We start from the raw sequence: 20,174 nt of genomic DNA on the forward strand, positions 1-20,174 counted from the left end.
ATCTTTTTTTTGGCAAGAGACCTTTGTTAGGAATTCATGTTCTATTTTTGAGGTACTATGTATTAATAAAAACTGGAAGTTTATGGTTAAATACAGGGAGGTGTTGGGGATCAGGTATGGACAAATTTCTCTTTTAAAATGTTCTAAAGGTGAAACAGCAAGGCAGTATTTTTCTAAGTGTTTTGCTTTCCTAATGTCATATTTTGTGACATAAAAAAGGACTTGAGAATTTACAAAATCAAAATGAAATATCTTTCAGCCAATGGTAATGACAACAAGAAGTTCAAAGGAGATGACAAAATGGATGGTGCTCCATCTCGAGTCCTTCATATCAGGAAATTACCTAATGAAGTGACAGAAACGGAAGTTATTGCTTTAGGTTTACCTTTTGGTAAGGTAACTAACATCCTCATGCTGAAAGGAAAAAACCAGGTAATTTGACTTTTGTTCAGTTACTTGAGCTCTCTAATTGATCAAAAAAAAAGTGGAGTTTTATGTAGTAGCTGTATAATGAAAATGTTATTGATGTCCGAATAATTGGCTTGTATGTTTCTGTTCTGATTGTAAAGCATGTTGAAATTATTTGGATACAAATCATTTTAAGTATGATTTTTTTTTCTGTCAAGCATTTTCGAATCAGGCACATAAGTCAGTAATGTCGCATATCACTGGGACAGACCAGCTCTTCCAGAACGCAGAGCTAAGTGTAAAGTTCTGAGCACGTGCGTCCCTTCCCACATGTAGGAATCTCAGCACATCAATTTTTTTTCCTGACCTGCCAAATGGATGCATAGACAAAGCTTTCCTGATTGATATCAAGAGATTATTTATTGTTTTTCCTATAAGAAATGATTGTTTTTTTTTTTTTAATGGGTGTTGGGGGGGGGGGGGGGGTGGTAATGGGCTTATTCCAACAAATGTCAAGATTTCCCACTCCAAGTATTTAGTTTGCCTGTGTTCCAACCATAACCATGTTGACTGTAAGCACTGTGGTCATATATCACCATAAGCCCATAAAGGTTGCTTTCCTTAGCGTCCTATCAGATCAGTTCAGACTAATGGGTTGTATCTATCTTATCAGCAGATGGAGACAGAGAATGAAAATAGCAATTGATTTGCCCCTTAAGGGTATTGTGCAATATAGAATGTTCAGTATTTCTCTGTTTCCCAAGCATTTGGATGGTGGGCTAACAGCCTTTCTCCTGACCTGGTTCCTGCCTAGTTTCAGTTGAGCTTTAACTACCCTTTTGGGGTTTTGTGCTCCTCAGCCAGTTTTATACACTCAGTTGTGGGTGCCTATTTGGCTTGTCTCCTGAACCGACTTCTCAGCTGTGTTTGTCGGTTGGGTGGCCTCATATCTATATATCTGTTCTGGAGATTAGACTGTTTATCTTGGCCTAGGACCTCTTTTGTATTTCCCACAAGAATCAATTCTGCGTTTTCTGATACTTATGAAGTTATCTATAGTTTACCTGAGAAAATAATCTCGTTTTCAGCAAGGAAAAAGAATTCCTTTTTTTTCCTTTATTTTTCTGCCCTAGAGACGCTTCCTACTCATTTAACAACAACAACAACAACAAAAAACTTCTGAACTAAATATTCAACTATGCATATGTCACTGACCTTGAAGTGAGCCCTTGGACCACAGGGCGTATCTGTTTCGAAGGCTGGAATCCCGGACGGCAGCAGACGAGTCGCTGGACCGATTGGAGCAGAGCAAGGGTAGCTGGATCTTCGTCAAAGGAGAAATTTGTTTGTTTTTTTGTTACATTTGTACCCCGCGCTTTCCCACTCATGGCAGGCTCAATGCGGCTTACATGGGGCAACGGAGGGTTAAGTGACTTGCCCAGAGTCACAAAGAGCTGCCTGTGCCTGAAGTGGGAATCGAACTCAGTTCCTCAGGACCAAAGTCCACCACCCTAACCACTAGGCCACTCCTCCATTCGTAGCAAAGGTGCTGGTATGCAGGGAAACTTCAGTTTTCAAGCGTCCGCCATGGAGTTCATTCAAGTGCATCCTACGTGCGTGAGCTTGTTCACCTATGTGGTGTAGTTCGGCCTGCCAAGCAGGGCCCTTCCTTAATGGAGGTGCAACACTGTTGGGTCCCTGGCATGATCAGCGGCTGTCTGCCCCGCCAGGGACCTACAAGGTTGGCCGGCCGGGGTTATGGCACAACGGGAAGTGCGACAGGACCTCCCTCTCAATGCCCCCCTCCTACCCAATAAGGGACCGGGTTTCCAGGTATACGTACAGTGGAATCAGTGAAGAGTTAGGTGTGCACCTGGGTGGCAGGTTTCCTAGTGTTGTCTTCTGGGCCATAACCCTTCCAGGTGATGAGATACTATAGGCACCCTCGTGCCAGTCGAGAATCCAGGATGGGCTGAACCTCGTACTCTCCCTCGAAATTAGTTGCCACTGGAAGATACGTAGGCAAACTCCAATCCCCTCTTCTCAGGATCAGTGGCTTCAACTGGGATACGTGGAAGGTGTTGTGAATACATGGGCTAGCGGGGAGTCACAGTTGATAAGCTTCTGGCCCCACAGGATACAGGCCAGTAAACCAAGGTGCAAGCTGAGTGGAGGGAGTCTTGAGGCTTAGATTCCGCGTTGAAAGCCAGACTAGGTTTCCAACTTTAAAGGTGGAACCTGGACGTCTTCTTTTGTTGGCTTGATGTTTGTAATACTATGCTGCCAGGATTAGGAGCTTCCAAGTGGTCTTCCATATATGCGGAAGGGATCTCATGGTTGCCATGACTGCTGGGCTATCTGGATCTGATGACATGAGTACAGATATCCGGGGATGATGTCAAAATACAATCCAGAAAGGGGTGACTCTGGTGGACTCACACTATTGTTGTATGGGAACTCTACCCATGGTAACAACTAAGACCAATTGTCATGTAGCGCTGATACATAGACTCACAAGTAGTCTTTCAATGTCTGATTAGTTCTCTCTGTTTCACCATTGGTCTGGGGGTGGTACCCAGATGAGAAGTCTAACATGATCTGGAGTGCTTTACTAAGCTCCCACCATAACTTGGAAACAAATTGGGCCCCTCAGTCAGAAACGATTGATCTTTTAAAAAGTGTTAAGCTAATACAGGGCCGTAGGCAGCCCAGGAAGAGGTACAAAATGGGCCATTTTAGAAAATAGGTCCATCACTACTCAGCAGAAAATCCGTTAGAGGGTGGTAAATCAGAGAGAACATCACCAAATAAATCCATGACCTGGGTATCAGAAGTGGCTGCAACAGACCCCAGGGTTGAGCGGGGGATGGTTTCTGGCGGGCATATACTGGACATGCTTTAACATATTCCTTGACATCCTTTTTCAGGATCGGCCACCAGTAGGAGCACGATATCAGTTCAGTAGTGCCCCAGATTCCTGAGTGACTGACAATCCTGGACTCATGTCCTCATTAGAGCACGCTTTCCCGGAGCCGTCTGGGTACGATGGTTTTACTGACAGGCATAGGTGTAACAGTAGCTTTTAGGATTTATGCAGGATCTATAATGTGCTGGGGAACAGCCAGCTGTTTACCTCCTTCCATCTGCTCGTCAGAAGCGTAACTGGAAGTTAAAATGGGAGAAGAAGAGCAACCACCAGGCCTGAGGCGGATTGAAGCTACGGACCTCTTAATGGTAGAGAAGGTTTTTGTGGTCGGTCAGTATGAGGAACAGATGCTTAGCCCCTTGAAGCAGGTAGCACCACTCTTCTAGCACAAACATGATGGCCAGGAGTTCTTGGTCCCCGATTGCAAAGTTAATTTCTGCTGTAGAGAATTTGTGAGAAAAGTAAGCATAGGGAAGCCACTTCCTTCATCTGTGAAATATGGCCCCTACGGCAGAGACGTCCACATCAACAAGGAACTGCTTCTTGGGGTCTGGATGTTGGTGGATTGGGGTGGTCATGAAAGCCTGTTTTAGGTGGTCGAATGCCTGCACAGCTTCTAGGGGCCATTCTCGGGGGTTGGCTTCCCTCTTGGTCAGCGCTGTCAGGGGCGCCTCAACAGTTGAGTAGTTGGGAATGAATTGCCTTAGTAGTTGGCGAATCCTAGAAAGTGCTGCAGTGCTTTCCGTCCCTTGTTTCTCGGTCACTCACGAATGGCCACCAGCATTGTTGGATCCATGTGAAGCCCCTGACCCGAAATAACATACCCCCAGGAATGGCAATTCAGTGCGTTCAAATACACATTTTTCCAACTTGTATAGATGGTTCTGCCTTAGATGGTGTAGTACGATCCTCACCCTTTTGTTGATGTTGGTCCACAGTGCGAGAATATCAAGACGACGTCAAGGTAGACGAGGAAGCATTAATACAACAGGTCTTGGAAGATGATGTTGATGAAGCTTTGGAATACTGAAGGTGTGCTGGCTACCCTGAACGGCATGACAAAATATTCGTAGTGCCTGTTTTGAGTATTGAAGGCCTTTTTCCAATCATCACCCTCCTTGATACGGACCAGATTGTAAGCCCCTCACAAATCCAATTTGGTGAACATGCATTCCCCCTGGAGTCAATCAAACAGTTATCAGTGGTAAGGAGTACCTGTTCTTAATGGTGACTGTATTTAAGCCCCTATAATCGATGCAGGAGTGTAAACCTCTATCTTTTTTTCTCAACAAGGAAAAACCCTGCCCCTGCAGGAGGACAAGGCTGGGCAAATAAAACCCCGTTGAAGATTATCCTGGATATATGCAATCATGGCATCCATCTCAGGACAGGAAAGAGGGTAGACACTGCCCCTTGGGGTCATCCTCCCCAGTATAAGATTGATGGCACAGTCATAGGGCCATTGAGGAGGCAGAATCTCTGCTTGCTGTTTGGAGAAAATGTCCGCATAGTCCTGGGATTGACTGAGACGACCAGGCTGGGCCTCCACCAGGTAAGCAGCTGATGGAAGGAGCGGGGTCACATCAGTCATGCAGCGGCGCTGGCAGGGTTGGCTTCAAGCTCTCCCAAGTTCCAGTTGATACGGGGATTATGTGCTTTTAGCCAGGGAAGGCCCAGGATGATGGGGTTGACTGTGGATTGCAGGATGTACGACAAGATGGTCTTGTGGTGATGACCTCCAATGTGCATCCCGTGAGGCACCGTTTTGACTGTGACTCTCCCCCTGGATTGTCCCAAATACAGAGGAGATGGACATAGGTCAAAATAACTCCTGGGTGGGAATATTGTAGTACCGGATTAAGGCTGCATCAGTGAAGTTGCTCCCTGCCTTTGAGTCGATGACGGACACTGTAGAGAAGTAAGGGTCACCTTCAGTAACGGTTGGAATCAACAGTTTTGTGTGGGGAATTTGACTGGACATGCCTATTCATGCTTCCCTGGCCAGGGCTAGGCTTGCAGGTTTCCCGGCTTCTGGGGACACTGGCGGGCATAGTGGCCACTTCCACTGCAATATAGGCAGAGATTCTGATTTCTTCACTGTTGTTTCTCTTGGTTGGGGAGGTTCAACCAGTCTATCTGCATGGGTTCTGTGTTCAGTCGATACTGGGGTCTTAGGCAGGGGCTACGAGGTCTTCAGTTGAAAGGTGGGTGCCAGGTGAAAAGGTCTGCAAGTGGCCTTACATTCCTGGGCCTGCTCCCGAAAATGTATATCCACTTGTGTGAAAAGCAAGATAAGTTTCTCAAGGCCTGTGGGGAGGTTGCACCCTGCCAGCTTGCCCTTGATCTGCGGGGAGAGGCCCTGCCAAAATACAGCGACCAGGCTCTTATTCTATTTTAATTCCGCTGCCAGCGTTTGGAAGCGGATGGCATAGTCGCCCAAGGTCTGCTCCCCTTGTCGAAATCTCAACAACTCAAAGGCCACAGAGGAAACTTTCCGGGTTCCTTGAAGGGCCAACAAAACCGGTCTAGGAAGTCTGCAAGGTTGTTCAAGATTGGGTCATTACATTCTCACAAAGGCAAGGGTGGGCCCAGTGAGGAGTGAGATGAGAGAGGCCACCTTAGCACGGTCTGATACAATCTGGTACTGCCTTGGCAGGCCTTCGGGTTCCCGTTGAAATTAAGGAGGGGGGGGGGGGGCATGACACTAATGCCTGGACCAGGAGCGGAGATAGCTGCCTATGTAGAGGCAGCGTTTTGGGCTAGACCTGGATTCTGGAGGTTGAACCTCTGTTGTCAGCTCCTGCACCGTCCCAGATAACTACTGGGGCTGGATGGCCGTCTGTTGGAGGAGCTGAAAGATGGGTGACTCTGTCAAGTTCATGGCCTTTGCTACCTGTCAGTCACCTGGAAGTGAGCCCTTGGACCACAAGGTGGATCCATCCCGAAGGCCAGAATCCTGGATGGTGGCAGACTAGTTACTGGACCGATTGGAACAGGGCTTGGCCAGGACAGAGCAAGGCTAGCTGGAGCAGAGCAGGCCTGGCTGGAGCTTCCTCAAAGGAGAAATTGTTAAAGTCACTGGTATGTGGAGAAACTTCAGTTTTGAAGCACCCGCCATGGGCATCATCCAGGCGTGTCCTACATGTGCTGGGAGTGTGCCTGTGTGGTGTAGTGCAGTCTGCCAGGTGGGACCCTTCCTAGATGGAGACGCAACGCTTCCCGGTCACTGGCATGATCAGCAGTGTTCTGCCCCACCCGGGACCCGCGAGGTAAGCCGGATGGGATTGTGGCACGGTGAGTAGCGAGACAGCATAGAGCTGTCCCAGTTGGGAACCGGCATTTTGCCATAGCAAAAACAAAAAACTGTGCTGGAGTCTTCTGGTGCACATGCGCGGACTGACTTCCTGCCCACCGTGCGAGCATGTACCTCAGTTAAGTCTAAAAGCATAAACAAATAACTCCAAGGGGGAGGCGGCTGGGATTGTGAAAATAATCAGCCTGCTGTCCTCGGAGAATACCTGCTACAGGTAAGTGTCTTCGCTTTCTCTGAGGACAAGCAGGCTGCATTATTCTCACATGTGGGGTATCCCTAGCATCCAGGCTTACCCAAAACAATACATATTGGTCAGTTGGGCCTCGCAACGGCGAGGACATAATGGAGACTGACCTGAAACTATATACAGTTTGCTTAGAGTGCAGCCTGGAACAAAATAAAAACGGGCCTAGGTGGGTGGAGTTGGGTTCTAAACCCCAAACAGATTCTGTAGCACCGACTGCCCAAACCGACTGTCGCGTTGTGTATCCTGTTCAAGACAGTAATGTGAAGTGAATGTGTGGACTGAAGACCAAGTTGCATCTTTGCAAATCTCTTCAATGGAGGCTGAATTTAAGTGAGCCACTAATGCAACCATGTGTCTAACATAATGAGCCGTGACATGGCCCTCCAGAGTCAGCCCAGCTTGGGCATAAGTGAAGGAAATGCATTCTGCTAGCCAATTGGAGATTGTGCATTTTCCGATGGCGACTCCCCTCCTGTTGGGATCAAAAGGAACAAACAACTGGGCGGACTGTCTGTAGGGCTTCGTCTGCTCCACATAAAAGACCAGTGTTCTCTTGCAGTCCAAGGTGTGCAAGCTGCTTTCACCTGGGTGAGCATGAGGACGTGGAAAAAATGTTGGCAAGACAATCGATTGGTTCAGCTGGAACTCCGACACCACCTTCGGCAGGCAGGAACTTAGGGTGCATGCGGAGGACTACTCTGTTGTGATGAAACTTAGTATAAGGTGCATCCACTACTAGGGCCTGAAGCTCACTGATCCTATGAGCTGAATTAACAGCCATCAAGAAATGACCTTCCAGGTCAAGTACTTCAGATGGCAGGAATTCAGTGGCTCAAAAGGCGCTTTCTTCAGCTGGGTGAGAACGACGTTGAGATCCCATGACGCTGGCGGAGGTTTGACAGGGGTCTTTGACAAAAGCAAATCTCTCATGAAGCGATCAACTAAAGACTGTCCAGAGATAGGCTTACCCTCTACATGCCGATAAGCATTAATTGCACTAAGGTGAACCCATACTGAGCAGCGCTATAGAAATGCTTAGTAGTAGTAGTAGTAGTAGTAGTAGTAGTAGAGTTGGTCTTGAGACCAGACTCTGACAAGTGTAGAAGGTATTCGAGCAGGGTCTGTGTAGGACAAGAAAGAGGATCTAGGGCCCTGTTATCACACCAAATGGCAAACCTCCATTTGAAAGAGTAACACCTCTTCATGGAATCTTTCCTGGAAGCAAGAAAGACCCAGGAGACACCCTCTGAAAGACCCAAGGAGGTTAACTCTTAAGTTCTTAACATCCAGGCCGTGAGAGCCAGAGACTGGAGGTTGGGATATAGAAGTGACCCCACGTTCTGAGTGGTGAGAGTTGGAAAACACTCCAATCTCCACGGTTCTTCGGAAGACATTTCCAGAAGAAGAGGGAACCAAATCTGACGCGATCAGAAGGGTGCAATCAGGATCATGGTTCCGTGGTCTTGCTTGAAGAGGTATGGGAGGATACGCATACAGAATGCCTGTTCCCCAGTGTAGGAGAAAGGCATCTGACACTAGTCTGTCATGGACCTGAAGCCTGGAACAGAACTGAGGGACCTTGTGATTGATCTGAGTGGCAAAAAGATCATGCTCGGAAGATCTTGCGGACTATGCCCATATTCAGCGACCACTTGTGGGGTTGCATTAATGCTCAGCCTGTTGGCTAGACAGTTTACACCTGCCAGATAAGTGGCTTGGAGAAACATTCCGCGACAGCATGCCCAGAGACACATCTGGACAGCTTCCTGACACAGATGGCGAGATCTGGTGCCCCCTGCTTGTTGGTGTAGTACATCGCAACCTGATTGTTTGAATTAAGATAATTTGGTTGGACAGCCGATCTCTGAAAGCCTTTAGAGCGTTTCAGATTGCTCGTAGTTCCAGGAGGTTGATCTGAAGACCTTTTTCCTGGAAGGACCAGGCTCCCTGAGTGTGAAGCCCATCTACGTGAGCTTCCCACCCCAGGAAGGATGCATCCATCATCAGCACTTTTTGTGACTGAGGAATTTGGAATGATCGTCCCATGGCCAAATTAGATCAGATTGTCCACCGTTGAAGAGAATTCCAAAAGTCGGTGGACAGTTGGATGAAATCCTCTAGGTTCCCTGCAGCTTGATACCACTGTGGAAGCTATCTGTATCTGGTCAGAGTTGTACAATTCAGCTGTTGGCTGTGTTCTACCAAATTAGATGGATACAGTCTGCTTCAACATAAGCTATGAATGCTTACCAGATTCAGCACACCACACATGGTGTCTTCAGTGCCTTGGGCCCGACCATCGCCCAGACGCATGTAAGTTGTGTCCTAGCCTTAAACGGCGGACACAAGCGTCGAGAAAAGCTCTTCAGGACCGTCTTTTCGCAGCTTTGACCGGTTCGATGTCGACATCGACACCGGAGATGGCATCGACTTCAGGAGCGCAGGTAATGGCTGTCCGGAGACCACCACACACTGGGAGCAGTGAACCGTCGAGTGGGTCTCCACCTGCCTCGAAGTCTCCTGCTGTGCAGGCCCCCTGGCACCGACCACTTGGACCCGAGGAGGCGTGTAGATTCCACGTCCTCGTCGTCGGTACCGAGGAGTATCGATGATGTGCATCAGGTGAAGGCGAATAAGCATCGTCATTGGTCTCCTTCCAAGCATGGTACCGGGAGCTCCAGGGCATCAAAGGATTTGGCACCCGTGAAGCACCAACGCCGGGATGACCGCTCATCCTCCATTCAAGAGGTTTCGATGCGTTGGTCTTCGGGCAGCCCGGTACCGCCTCCTCGACCTCCACAGATTCTGACACCGATTCTTGCACCGACCCCGCAGCCTTGCTTGACAGCGACTCTTGACAAGCGCATCCAAGCCATTCTTCCAGATCTTCTGGAGGGGTTGCTGCGACAGTCTGCTCCGGTACCGGGGGTGCTTGCGCCCTCCTTACCGTCGATGGAAGCGGCAGCTGGCTCTATGCCTGTGGTGAGGTCTACGACGCCGGTGCTGCCTGTGGCATCGGCTGCCACCCAGGTCGACTCCCCGTCGACATCACTGGAGGGAGTTTCATCGCCGCCGGCATGGGAGTCGACTTCTCGACATCGCCATCGAAGACATGGTTTCTCGGCATCGAGAGTGGCCCGGTTTCGGACTCTTGTCCGATACCGATGAGGATGCCTTGTGGGATGAAGGGCAAGATCCCAGGTATTTCTCTTCTGAGGTCTTCCCTCTGGTCCTACTCTGTCACCAGAAAGAAAGCTTTCTGCCCCGGAGAGTCTTTCTTTCTCTTCATTTGTCCCGGAAATGTCTGTGGCTATTCCCTTCCCTGTGGTATCTGAGGATGAGCCCAGGACTGTGATTCTCGAGGTCCTTGACTATCCTTCGCCACCTAAGGAGTCATCCATGGTTCCTTTGCGTAATGTGCTCAAGGAGACACTTATGCAGAACTTGATGAAACCACTAAGTAATCCCACCATTCCCAAGAAAGCTGAGTCCCAATATCGGATTCACGGAGAACCTGAGCTGATGAAGTCGCATTTAACTCACGACTCTATGGTTGTGGATTCCGCTCTCAAGAGAGCCAGGAGTTCTAGAGACTTTGTTTCGGCGCCCCTGAGAAGAGAATCTAGAACTCTGGACTCTTTGGGGAGAAAGGCGTATCAGGCCTCTGTGCTCATGGCCAAAATTCAATCCTACCAGCTCTACACAAGCATTCACTTGAGGAACAAGGTGGTGCAACTGGCGGACTTGGTTGATAAGCTCCCTCCGGAGCAGGCCAAGCCTTTTCAGGAGGTGGTCAGGCAGCAGAAGGCGTGTCATAAATTACTGTCCAGGGGTGCTTACGATTCTTTTGATGTTGCATCCAGAACCACTCTCCAAGGTATAGTGATGCACAGACTCTCATGGCTGCGTGCCTCTGATCTGGACAATCGAGTCCAGCAGCGTATTGCGGATGTCCCTTGCCCAGGGGATAATAATTTTGGTGAGAAAGTCGAGCAAGTGTTTGATCAGATCACGCAGTGGGAAACCGCTATGGACAATCTCTCCCGCCGGACGCCTTCTGCTACTGCCTCATCAGGTAGACGATTTTTCCGGGGCAGGAAGAATGCTCCCTATGCTTATAACAAGCGTAGGTACAATCCTCCTCGACAGCCTTCTCAGGGTCATCCCCAGCGCGCTCGTTCTCGTCAACAGCGTCTACTAGATCCCATATAGTAAAGATCACTTTAAGTTGCCTTCTATCAGCATTACCATAATGAACCCCTTGAGTCAAATTATCTAAGTTTGGATCAGGTGTTAGGTTAAAGTCACCTCCAAGAAGTAGGGATCCCACCAGCTAGGATTCAGTCAACCTATCTAGCTCTTCATAAAATACTTTTTGGTCCAAATTAGAGGTGTATATATTTACCACAGTATATAAAAATATTCTCCAACCTCACTTTTAAGAGAATATAGAGTCCCATAACATCTTTTATTACTTTACACACTTCAGGATTGAGGATACCCGCAATAACTATGCCCACCCCATTAGTCCTGGTATTGGAGCAGTGAAATGCTAAATACAGGTGAAGATACTTTTTATGTCGTAGGAGATATTCAGAGGCAGGCTTTAGATGGCCAAGTGCCGTGTTATAGTGGGTTTGAGCTGTAATTTAGGCAACCACTGCGTTTGGGAAGGGCTGCGCATGCTCGGAGCTTTTACACTAAGTTTTCTGAGCTTTTGGAAAGCTGTTCGTCCTGGCGATGTGTGATGTCATTCTCTTGTATTCCTTTTCAACTCTGCTGTCTACCAAATACACCTATTAGAGGGATGCACAATATTTTACGACTATGTTTGTCATTTTGTAGCATGCATAAATTTTAATTCTGTTGTGCAGAATTCTTGTGGGAATACAGTAAGCAACTTCAATTTTGCTGTTAAAAGCACCCATCGAATGCAGACCTTGCCTGTGTATTCCTATAATTACAATAAGTAAAGTTTATTTGTATATGTTCTTATTAATTTTCTGGTTTTCAATGTCTTTCAGGCTTTTTTGGAGTTAGCTTCTGAAGAAGCTGCTATCACCATGGTTAATTATTATACTACCATGACACCCCATCTTCGTAACCAACCCATCTATATCCAGTACTCTAATCATAAAGAATTAAAGACTGATAACACATTAAACCAGGTACATTCATTGATTGCTTTATGAAATATCACACACAGTGGGAAAAAGAAATTATATATTTTTAAAGAAGCAAGCAAGTCTGTTTATATGATATCATTTACACCATGGGGAAGAGGAGAATTCTATGGTTGATTTAAAATGTGCTTTTAGAAAATTTGTTTAACGTTAACAATACCTGTTTATTATATTCAGTGACCCTAGTTGTCTGCAGTACCATGGCAGTAGGAGGGATACAGAATTCAGCGCTTAGCATAACATTTTCTGTTCTCCTGTTTTATTAAAACTGGAAACCATGGGTCTTGAACCAGAAGCAGTAGAAGTGGTAGAAGCCCATGAGTCAATCTTTCTTTTATCCTCTCTGCCAACCCTTCTATATTCTTTGTAATCTGAATTTTATCTGAGGATGACTGCAGTGATGCATTAACCCTTGAGATACAAATTGCAATGCTTGATCCCCAGGCAGAAGAGGAAGCAGTCTTAGGCACTGCACTATCACTATTTGATTAATAAGTCTGGAGTTTTGAGGGGAAGAAAGTGGGGAGGGGATTGTCACAGGATGGGAAGAGGGCATTGACTTGGGGTGAGGGAATATGGTTAAAATATATGAGTGAAGGGATCGGAGGGACTGCGAGATAATGTTTGGGTGTGTTGCATTTGTTTTGTGTACAGCCATGACCAAATTATAAGAGAACGTATACAAGTCTGTAAGTAAGTCTGGGCTAACTATTTCCCCATATCCATCCACACTGACTATCAATGTAGTAGCAACAGTGCCTGCTGATGTGACCTGTGACTTACTCGTAGTTTGTTCAGGGCTACAACCTAAGGAGTAGCAGCTAACGGATGCTTGGTGTTGAAACATTTGTCTACGAATGCTTCTGAAAGCCCTTGCTTTGGCTTCTTCAGTGGGGATCCTATCTTTTTAGTTCTCTTAGCTTGAAAAGATGGTTAAGCAGTGGAGAAGTAAACCTAGAGGTTAGAGCACCAGACTGATAACCAGGGAAGCCCAGCTCAAGTCCTTTCTGCTCCTTTTGATCTTGAGCAAGTTACTTTAACCCTCCATTTGCCTCAGGTAAAACTTAAATTATAAGCCTTTTTGTGACAGGAAAATACCTAGTGTACTTAAATGTAACTTAGTTTGAGCTACTACTGAAAAAGGTTTAAGGTAAATAAAAATAAATAACTGACAGATGGCCTTGAAGGCAGTTTCTCTCTTTTAGATTTCTAGAAAATGTTTGACAAAGACCTTCGTCAGAGACCTGAGAGAAAATTAAAAATCATGGGATATCAGACAAAAGTTCTGTTGTGGCTTGAGAACTGGTTAGAAAGCAGAGTAGAGTTAAATGCCAAGCTCTTTAAATGGAGGAAGGTGAATACTGGAATGCCACAAGGATCTGCACTTGAACCAGTGCATATATATATAAAGGATGGAAATAGGAATTATGAGTGAGGCATTCATATTTGCAGATGACGCAAAACTATTTCCAGCTGTTAAATCGTATGTGGACTGTGAGAAATTGCAAGAGGACCTTATGAGATTGAAACACAGGCCATCCAGATAGGTGATGAAATTTAACGTGAACAGGTACAAAGTTCACATTGGGAAGACTAGCCCAAACTATGCCAGGTTTCATGTCGGTCATCACCATCTAGGTATCATCATGACCAATATGTTGAAATCTATTCATTGTGTGGCAGCAACCAAAAAAAGGAAACAATGTTAGAAATTTCCTTAATAAATTTTTCTGGGAAAGTAAAATTTTACCTTGAGTTGCACAATTCAGTATACTGTTCAGGGAGGGAGGAAGGAAAAAAGTAGCAAGTTTAGACTCCCAGACAGCCTGTCCCATCAAGTAGGCAGGAGACTGCAGAGTTTCCCTGTTTGTGAATAATCTGTTGTAGAAATATGACCAATGGTAGTGCAGAACCTTGTTCTGGTGCTTTTACATGTTGCGCTGTCTCCTGTGGGCCTCATACATGCACAGAGGAGGCAGAGTGATCCAAGAGAAACATCTGTCCTCAAATTCTTGAGCACAAGATCTGGGTTTTATGGTGCTAAGTCTGAGTTTCTCCAGGACCTCTGATCCTTTGCAGTCTCAAGTAAATGGAGCGAGCCAACAGCTCATGCCATTCCCAGTTCCAAAATGATGGCTGCAACTTCCTGCGGCAGTCTCTTGCCGTTTTCAGAATGCAGGCATTGGGGACAGCAACATTTCGGGCTGCTCCTGTCCCAAAGAGGCCTAGACCACTAGGGCTTTTAAAAGGTAGGCCCAGGAAGGGCAGAGTTGGTTGGCAGCCCGAGGTGAAGAGAGGGGGTCTGGCTCAGGGGGAGGACGGACTTGGGGGGCGGGGCTATAGTTTTGGTTTATGCCAAAAAAGCACAGGCATTTTCAGCTGAAACCCAGATTTCAGGTTGGTTTCAGTGCCAAAACTGAAATTTGGTAGGCTTCTAAAAACCTTTCCTGGGTCAATTTGGCAGAGCATTCTGTGCATATTCTATTTCTCAGTAGAGGGAGGTGGTAGAGGGCCATTTTGCCTTTGACAGTGTATACAGCAAAGTTAAAAGCAGGATGTAGAGCACTGTCAATCTAAGGAAAGCTTAATATGGTAAGTGAGGGTCATTGGTGAAGTGGGGAGGGAGGAGAGCAGGAGGGGACAGTAAATAAGGGGTAGAGGATTAAAGTGCCATTCGCTAGGTAACTAGTCTGCTGGGGCTCCCAGTAAGGCCTGGGAAAGTGCTGAGTTAGGGCCCTGATTTTCTTATGGGTGACTTTTGATCTTGTTGATAGGTGCAGGATATTCCAAAGAAGTGTCTTGTCTCTTTCTCCGAGGACAAGCAGGCTGCTTGTTCTCACGACTGGGTTGACGTCCACGGCAGCCCACACCAACTGGAACAAAAACTTTGTGGGTGGTCCCGCACGCAGGGCACGCCCACCGCGCATGCGCGGCTGTCTTCCCGCCCATGCGCGACCGTTCCCGCTCAGTCTTTTCTTTTCCGCGCTGGAGAGAGCTGTGTTCGTCTCTCTGTCAGCCCCGGAAACCGGATCGTGCCTTCGACGCAAATTTTTATATTATTCGTTGTTTCTTTAGTTTTCTTTTCCTTTTCAAAAAAAAAAAAAAACCAAACTTTGTTTATCTCCCCTCGTATGTCTAGCGGGGGGCGCCTCGTTGCGGCCTTGTGGCTGCGCAGTCGATTTATTTTTTGGGTGTGCTTTTTACCGCCACCATCGACGACTTTGACTTCGCCAACGCGATTTTTCCGTCGATGTCCTCGAAGGTCCCGAGTGGATTTAAGAAGTGTGGTCGGTGCGGCCGGCATATCTCGCAGACCGACACTCACGCTTGGTGCCTCCAGTGCCTCGGGCCGGAGCACGATACCAAGACGTGCACCTTGTGTCTCGGTTTATGAAAACGGACACAGGTGGCGAGGCAAGTTCTACGGGATCGTCTTTTTGGAACTTGCGTCGGCCCTTCGACTTCAACGGCATCGGTGTCGACGGCCGGATCTTCGGTACCGGTACTGATGTCGACGAAATCGGCACCGACTGCACCGACCCCAGGAGCACAGGTTCTGTTGGCCCGCCGGTCTTCCGGAGATGGCAGGGGTGAGCGGCCGCGCGGGCAATCGGCCCCGGTCACTCCCTCTACCCAGGGCCATCGGGACCGAACCCTGTCGGACCCGATCCCTCGAGGCCGAGGGGGATCTACCTCCTCCTCTTCGGTACCGCCGAGCGCCGATGACGGGCACCGGAAGAAAGCCAAAAAGCACCGTCATCGGTCGCCCACGGCGCATGTGGCTACCAGTTCCGGCTCCAAGGATGACTCGACGCCGAGGAAGTGACAGCGCTGGGAGGAGTGTTCCTCCTCGGTGGTAGAGGTATCGCTGCGTCAGGGCACGGGCACTTCGGTGCCGTCTCCTGGACCCGCGCAGACTCTGGCACCGGCACCCCCACCGGCTCCCTCGCCTTTCTCGACAGCGGGCCTTGACGAGTGCCTCCGAGCCATCCTTCCGGGGATCCTGGAAGGGCTGATGTGCCAGTCTGTGCCGGTGGCCGTTCATGAAGGCGCCAGCGTGCTCTAGCCCGGTGCCGAGGCCTTCGACGCCGACGCTTGTGGCGCCGGTCTCGACCGCCACGCAGGTGGAGTCCCCGTCGACGTCGATGGAGGGAGCTTCATCCCCGCCGGCCTTCAACAAGCATAGGTACACCCAGCCGGCCCAAAGGCTTCATCAGGCACAGGGACAGTCCCAGCGCGCTCGTTCCCGTCAACAGCGTGCGCCTAAGCAGCACCCTGCGCCTCCACAGCAAAAATCGGGGACGGGGTTTTGACTGGATCCATGGGAACATAGCTGCCATCAAAGTGCCCATACCGGACGATCTGCCAGTCGGGGGGAGGTTAACATTTTTTCACCAAAAGTGGCCTCTAATAACCTCCGACCAGTGGGTTCTCCAAATAGTGCGGTACGGATACACCCTGAATTTGGCTTCCCCTCCACCAAATTGTCCTCCGGGATCCCAATCCTTCAGCTCCCATCACAAGCAGGTACTTGCAGAGGAACTGTCCGCCCTTCTCAGCGCCATTGCGGTCGAACCCGGGCCACCCGGGCAGGAAGGGCAGGGATTCTATTCCAGGTACTTCCTTATGGAAAAGAAAACAGGGGGGATGCGCCCCATCCTAGACCTGAGAGGCCTGAACAAATACCTGGTCAAAGAGAAGTTCAGGATGCTTTCCTTGGGCACCCTTCTCCCCATGATTCAGAAAGACGATTGGCTATGCTCCCTGGATTTAAAGGACGCTTATACCCACATCCCGATACTGCCAGCTCACAGACAGTATCTCAGATTCCGCCTGGGGGCACGGCACTTTCAGTATTGTGTGCTGCCCTTTGGGCTCGCCTCTGCCCCACGGGTGTTTCCGAAGTGCCTCGTGGTGGTCGCGGCGTATCTACGCAAGCTGGGAGTGCACGTGTTCCCATATCTCAACGATTGGCTGATCAAGAACACCTCGGAGGCAGGAGCTCTCCGGTCCATGCAGTGCACTATTCACCTCCTGGAACTGCTGGGGTTTGTGATAAATTACCCAAAGTCCCATCTCCAGCCAGTCCAATCTCTGGAATTCATAGGAGCTCTGCTGAATTCACAGACGGCTCAGGCCTTTCTTCCCGAAGCGAGGGCCACAACCTCCTGTCCCTCGCTTCCCAGACCAGAGCGTCTCAGCAGGTCACAGCTCGGCAGATGTTGAGACTCCTAGGTCATATGGCCTCCACAGTTCATGTGACTCCCATGGCTCGTCTTCACATGAGATCTGCTCAATGGACCCTAGCTTCCCAGTGGTGCCAGGCCACCGGGAATCTAGAAGATGTCATCCGCCTGTCCCTCAGTTGCCGCAATTCGCTGCAGTGGTGGACACTTCGGACCAATTTGACCCTGGGACATCCATTCCAAATTCCGCAGCCCACGAAAGTGCTGACGACGGATGCATCTCGTCTGGGGCGGGGAGCTCATGTCGATGGGCTTCACACCCAGGGACTGTGGTCCCTCCAGGAACAAGATCTTCAGATCAACGGCCTGGAGCTCCGAGCAGTCTGGAACACACTGAAGGCCTTCAGAGATCGGCTGTCCTATCAAATTATCCAAATTCGGACAGACAATCAGGTTGCAATGTATTACATCAACAAGCAGGGGGGCACCGGATCTCGCCCCCTGTGTCAGGAAGCCGTCGGGATGTGGCGTTGGGCCTGCCAGTTCGGCATGCTTCTTCAAGCCACATACCTGGCAGGTGTAAACAACAGTCTGGCCGACAGACTGAGCAGAGTCATGCAACCGCACGAGTGGTCGCTCCATTCCAGAGTGGTAAGCAAGATCTTCCGAGAGTGGGGCACTCCCTCGGTGGACCTTTTCGCCTCTCAGACCAACCACAAGCTGCCTCTGTTCTGATCCAGACTACAGGCACACGGCAGACTAGCGTTGGATGCCTTTCTCCTCCATTGGGGGACCGGCCTCCTGTATGCTTATCCTCCCATACCTTTGGTGGGGAAGACCTTACTGAAGCTCAAGCAAGACCACGGCACCATGATTCTGATAGCGCCTTTTTGGCCCCGCCAGATCTGGTTCCCTCTTCTTCTGGAGTTGTCCTCTGAAGAACCATGGAGATTGGAGTGTTTTCCGACTCTTATTTCGCAGAACGACGGAGCGCTTCTGCACCCCAACCTTCAGTCTCTGGCTCTCACGGCCTGGATGTTGAGGGCATAGACTTCGCTTCGTTGGGTCTGTCTGAGGGTGTCTCCCGTGTCTTGCTTGCCTCTAGAAAGGATTCCACTAAAAAGAGTTACTTTTTCAAGTGGAGGAGGTTTGTCGTTTGGTGTGAGAGCAAGGCCCTAGAACCTCGTTCTTGTCCTGCACAGAACCTGCTTGAATACTTTCTGCACTTATCAGAGTCTGGCCTCAAGACCAACTCAGTAAGGAATCACCTTAGTGCGATTAGTGCTTACCATCATCGTGTGGAGGGTAAAGCCATCTCTGGAGAGCCTTTAGTCGTTCGATTCATGAGAGGCTTGCTTTTGTCAACCCCTGTCAAGCCTCCTGCAGTGTCATGGGATCTCAACGTCGTCCTCACCCAGCTGATGAAACCTCCTTTTGAGCCACTGAATTCATGCCATCTGAAGTACTTGACCTTGGAAGGTCATTTTCTTGGTGGCAGTTACTTCAGCTCGTAGAGTCAGTGAACTTCAAGCCCTGGTAGCTCATGCTCCGTATACTAAATTTCATCATAACAGAGTAGTGCTCCGCACTCACCCTAAGTTCCTGCCAAAGGTGGTGTCGGAGTTCCATCTTAACCAGTCAATTGTCTTGCCAACATTCTTTCCCAGACCGCATACCCGCCCTGCTGAACGTCAGTTGCACACATTGGACTGCAAGCGAGCTTTGGCCTTCTATCTGGAGCGGACACAACCCCACAGACAGTCCGCCCAATTGTTTATTTCCTTCGACCCCAATAGAAAAGGGGTCGCTGTCGGGAAACGCACCATCTCCAATTGGCTAGCAGATTGCATTTCCTTCACTTACGCCAGGCTGGGCTGACTCTTGAGGGTCATGTCACGGCTCATAGTGTTAGAGCCATGGCAGCGTCGGTGGCCCACTTGAAGTCAGCCACTATTGAAGAGATCTGCAAAGCTGCGACGTGGTCATCTGTCCACACATTCACATCTCATTACTGCCTACAGCAGGATACCCGACGCGACAGTCTGTTCGGGCAGTCGGTGCTGCAGAATCTGTTTGGGGTTTAAATCCAACTCCACCCTCCAGGACCCGAATTTATTCTGGTCAGGCTGCACTCTCAGTTAGTTGTTCTTCGTAGGTCAATTTCTGTTATACCCTCGCCGTTGCGAGGTTCAATTGACCGGGGTTCTTGTTTTGAGTGAGCCTGAGAGCTAGGGATACCCCAGTCGTGAGAACAAGCAGCCTGCTTGTCCTCGGAGAAAGCGAATGATACATACTTGTAGCAGGTGTTCTCCGAGGACAGCAGGCTAGTTGTTCTCACCTACCCTCCCTCCTCCCCTTTGGAGTTGTGTTTTCTTTTTCCTCATTCCTTTGCTTGTCATTCAACTGAGCGGGAACGGTCGCGCATGGGCGGGAAGACGGCCGCGCATGCGCGGTGGGCGTGCCCTGCGTGCGGGACCGCCCGCAAAGTTTTTGTTCCGGTTGGTGGGGGCTGCCGTGGACGTCAACCCAGTTGTGAGAACAATCAGCCTGCTGTCCTCGGAGAACACCTGCTACAGGTATGTATCATTCGCTAACCTAGAGCAAAAAAACAGAACAAAAAACAGGTGGTAGACTTAGATGACGGCGAACATAAAGATCATGGCGGTATATAAGGGAGATAATGAAGAAACACAGGGTGAAGAAAGAGTATGAAAGACCTTATGGGTTTAAGTTAATATTTTAAATTGGATCCTGTAGGTGATAGGCAGCAAGTGATGATGTAGAAAAAATCAGATGTGTTTTGGACAGATTGAAGTCACTTTAAGACATAAGCAGGTAGTATTAATAGAGTTTAGAAGCGACAAGAGAGCAGTGTTTCACATTGATCTAAATAACAGCAAATAGAATGGAT

The 20,174-nt window shown here is 48.8% G+C and overlaps 1 protein-coding gene across 1 annotated transcript in view; it reads left to right on the forward strand.

The window, feature by feature from the left end:
- Window positions 1-20,174, forward strand: part of PTBP2 (polypyrimidine tract binding protein 2) — a 191,809-nt gene that overhangs the window by 54,116 nt on the left and 117,519 nt on the right. The window contains 2 exon segments of the mRNA XM_030208338.1: window positions 260-432; window positions 11,919-12,062. Coding sequence (XP_030064198.1) covers window positions 260-432; window positions 11,919-12,062 — 317 coding nt within the window.

This window comes from Microcaecilia unicolor, chromosome 6 (genome assembly GCF_901765095.1).
Source record: "Microcaecilia unicolor chromosome 6, aMicUni1.1, whole genome shotgun sequence".
Lineage (NCBI taxonomy): Eukaryota > Metazoa > Chordata > Amphibia > Gymnophiona > Siphonopidae > Microcaecilia > Microcaecilia unicolor.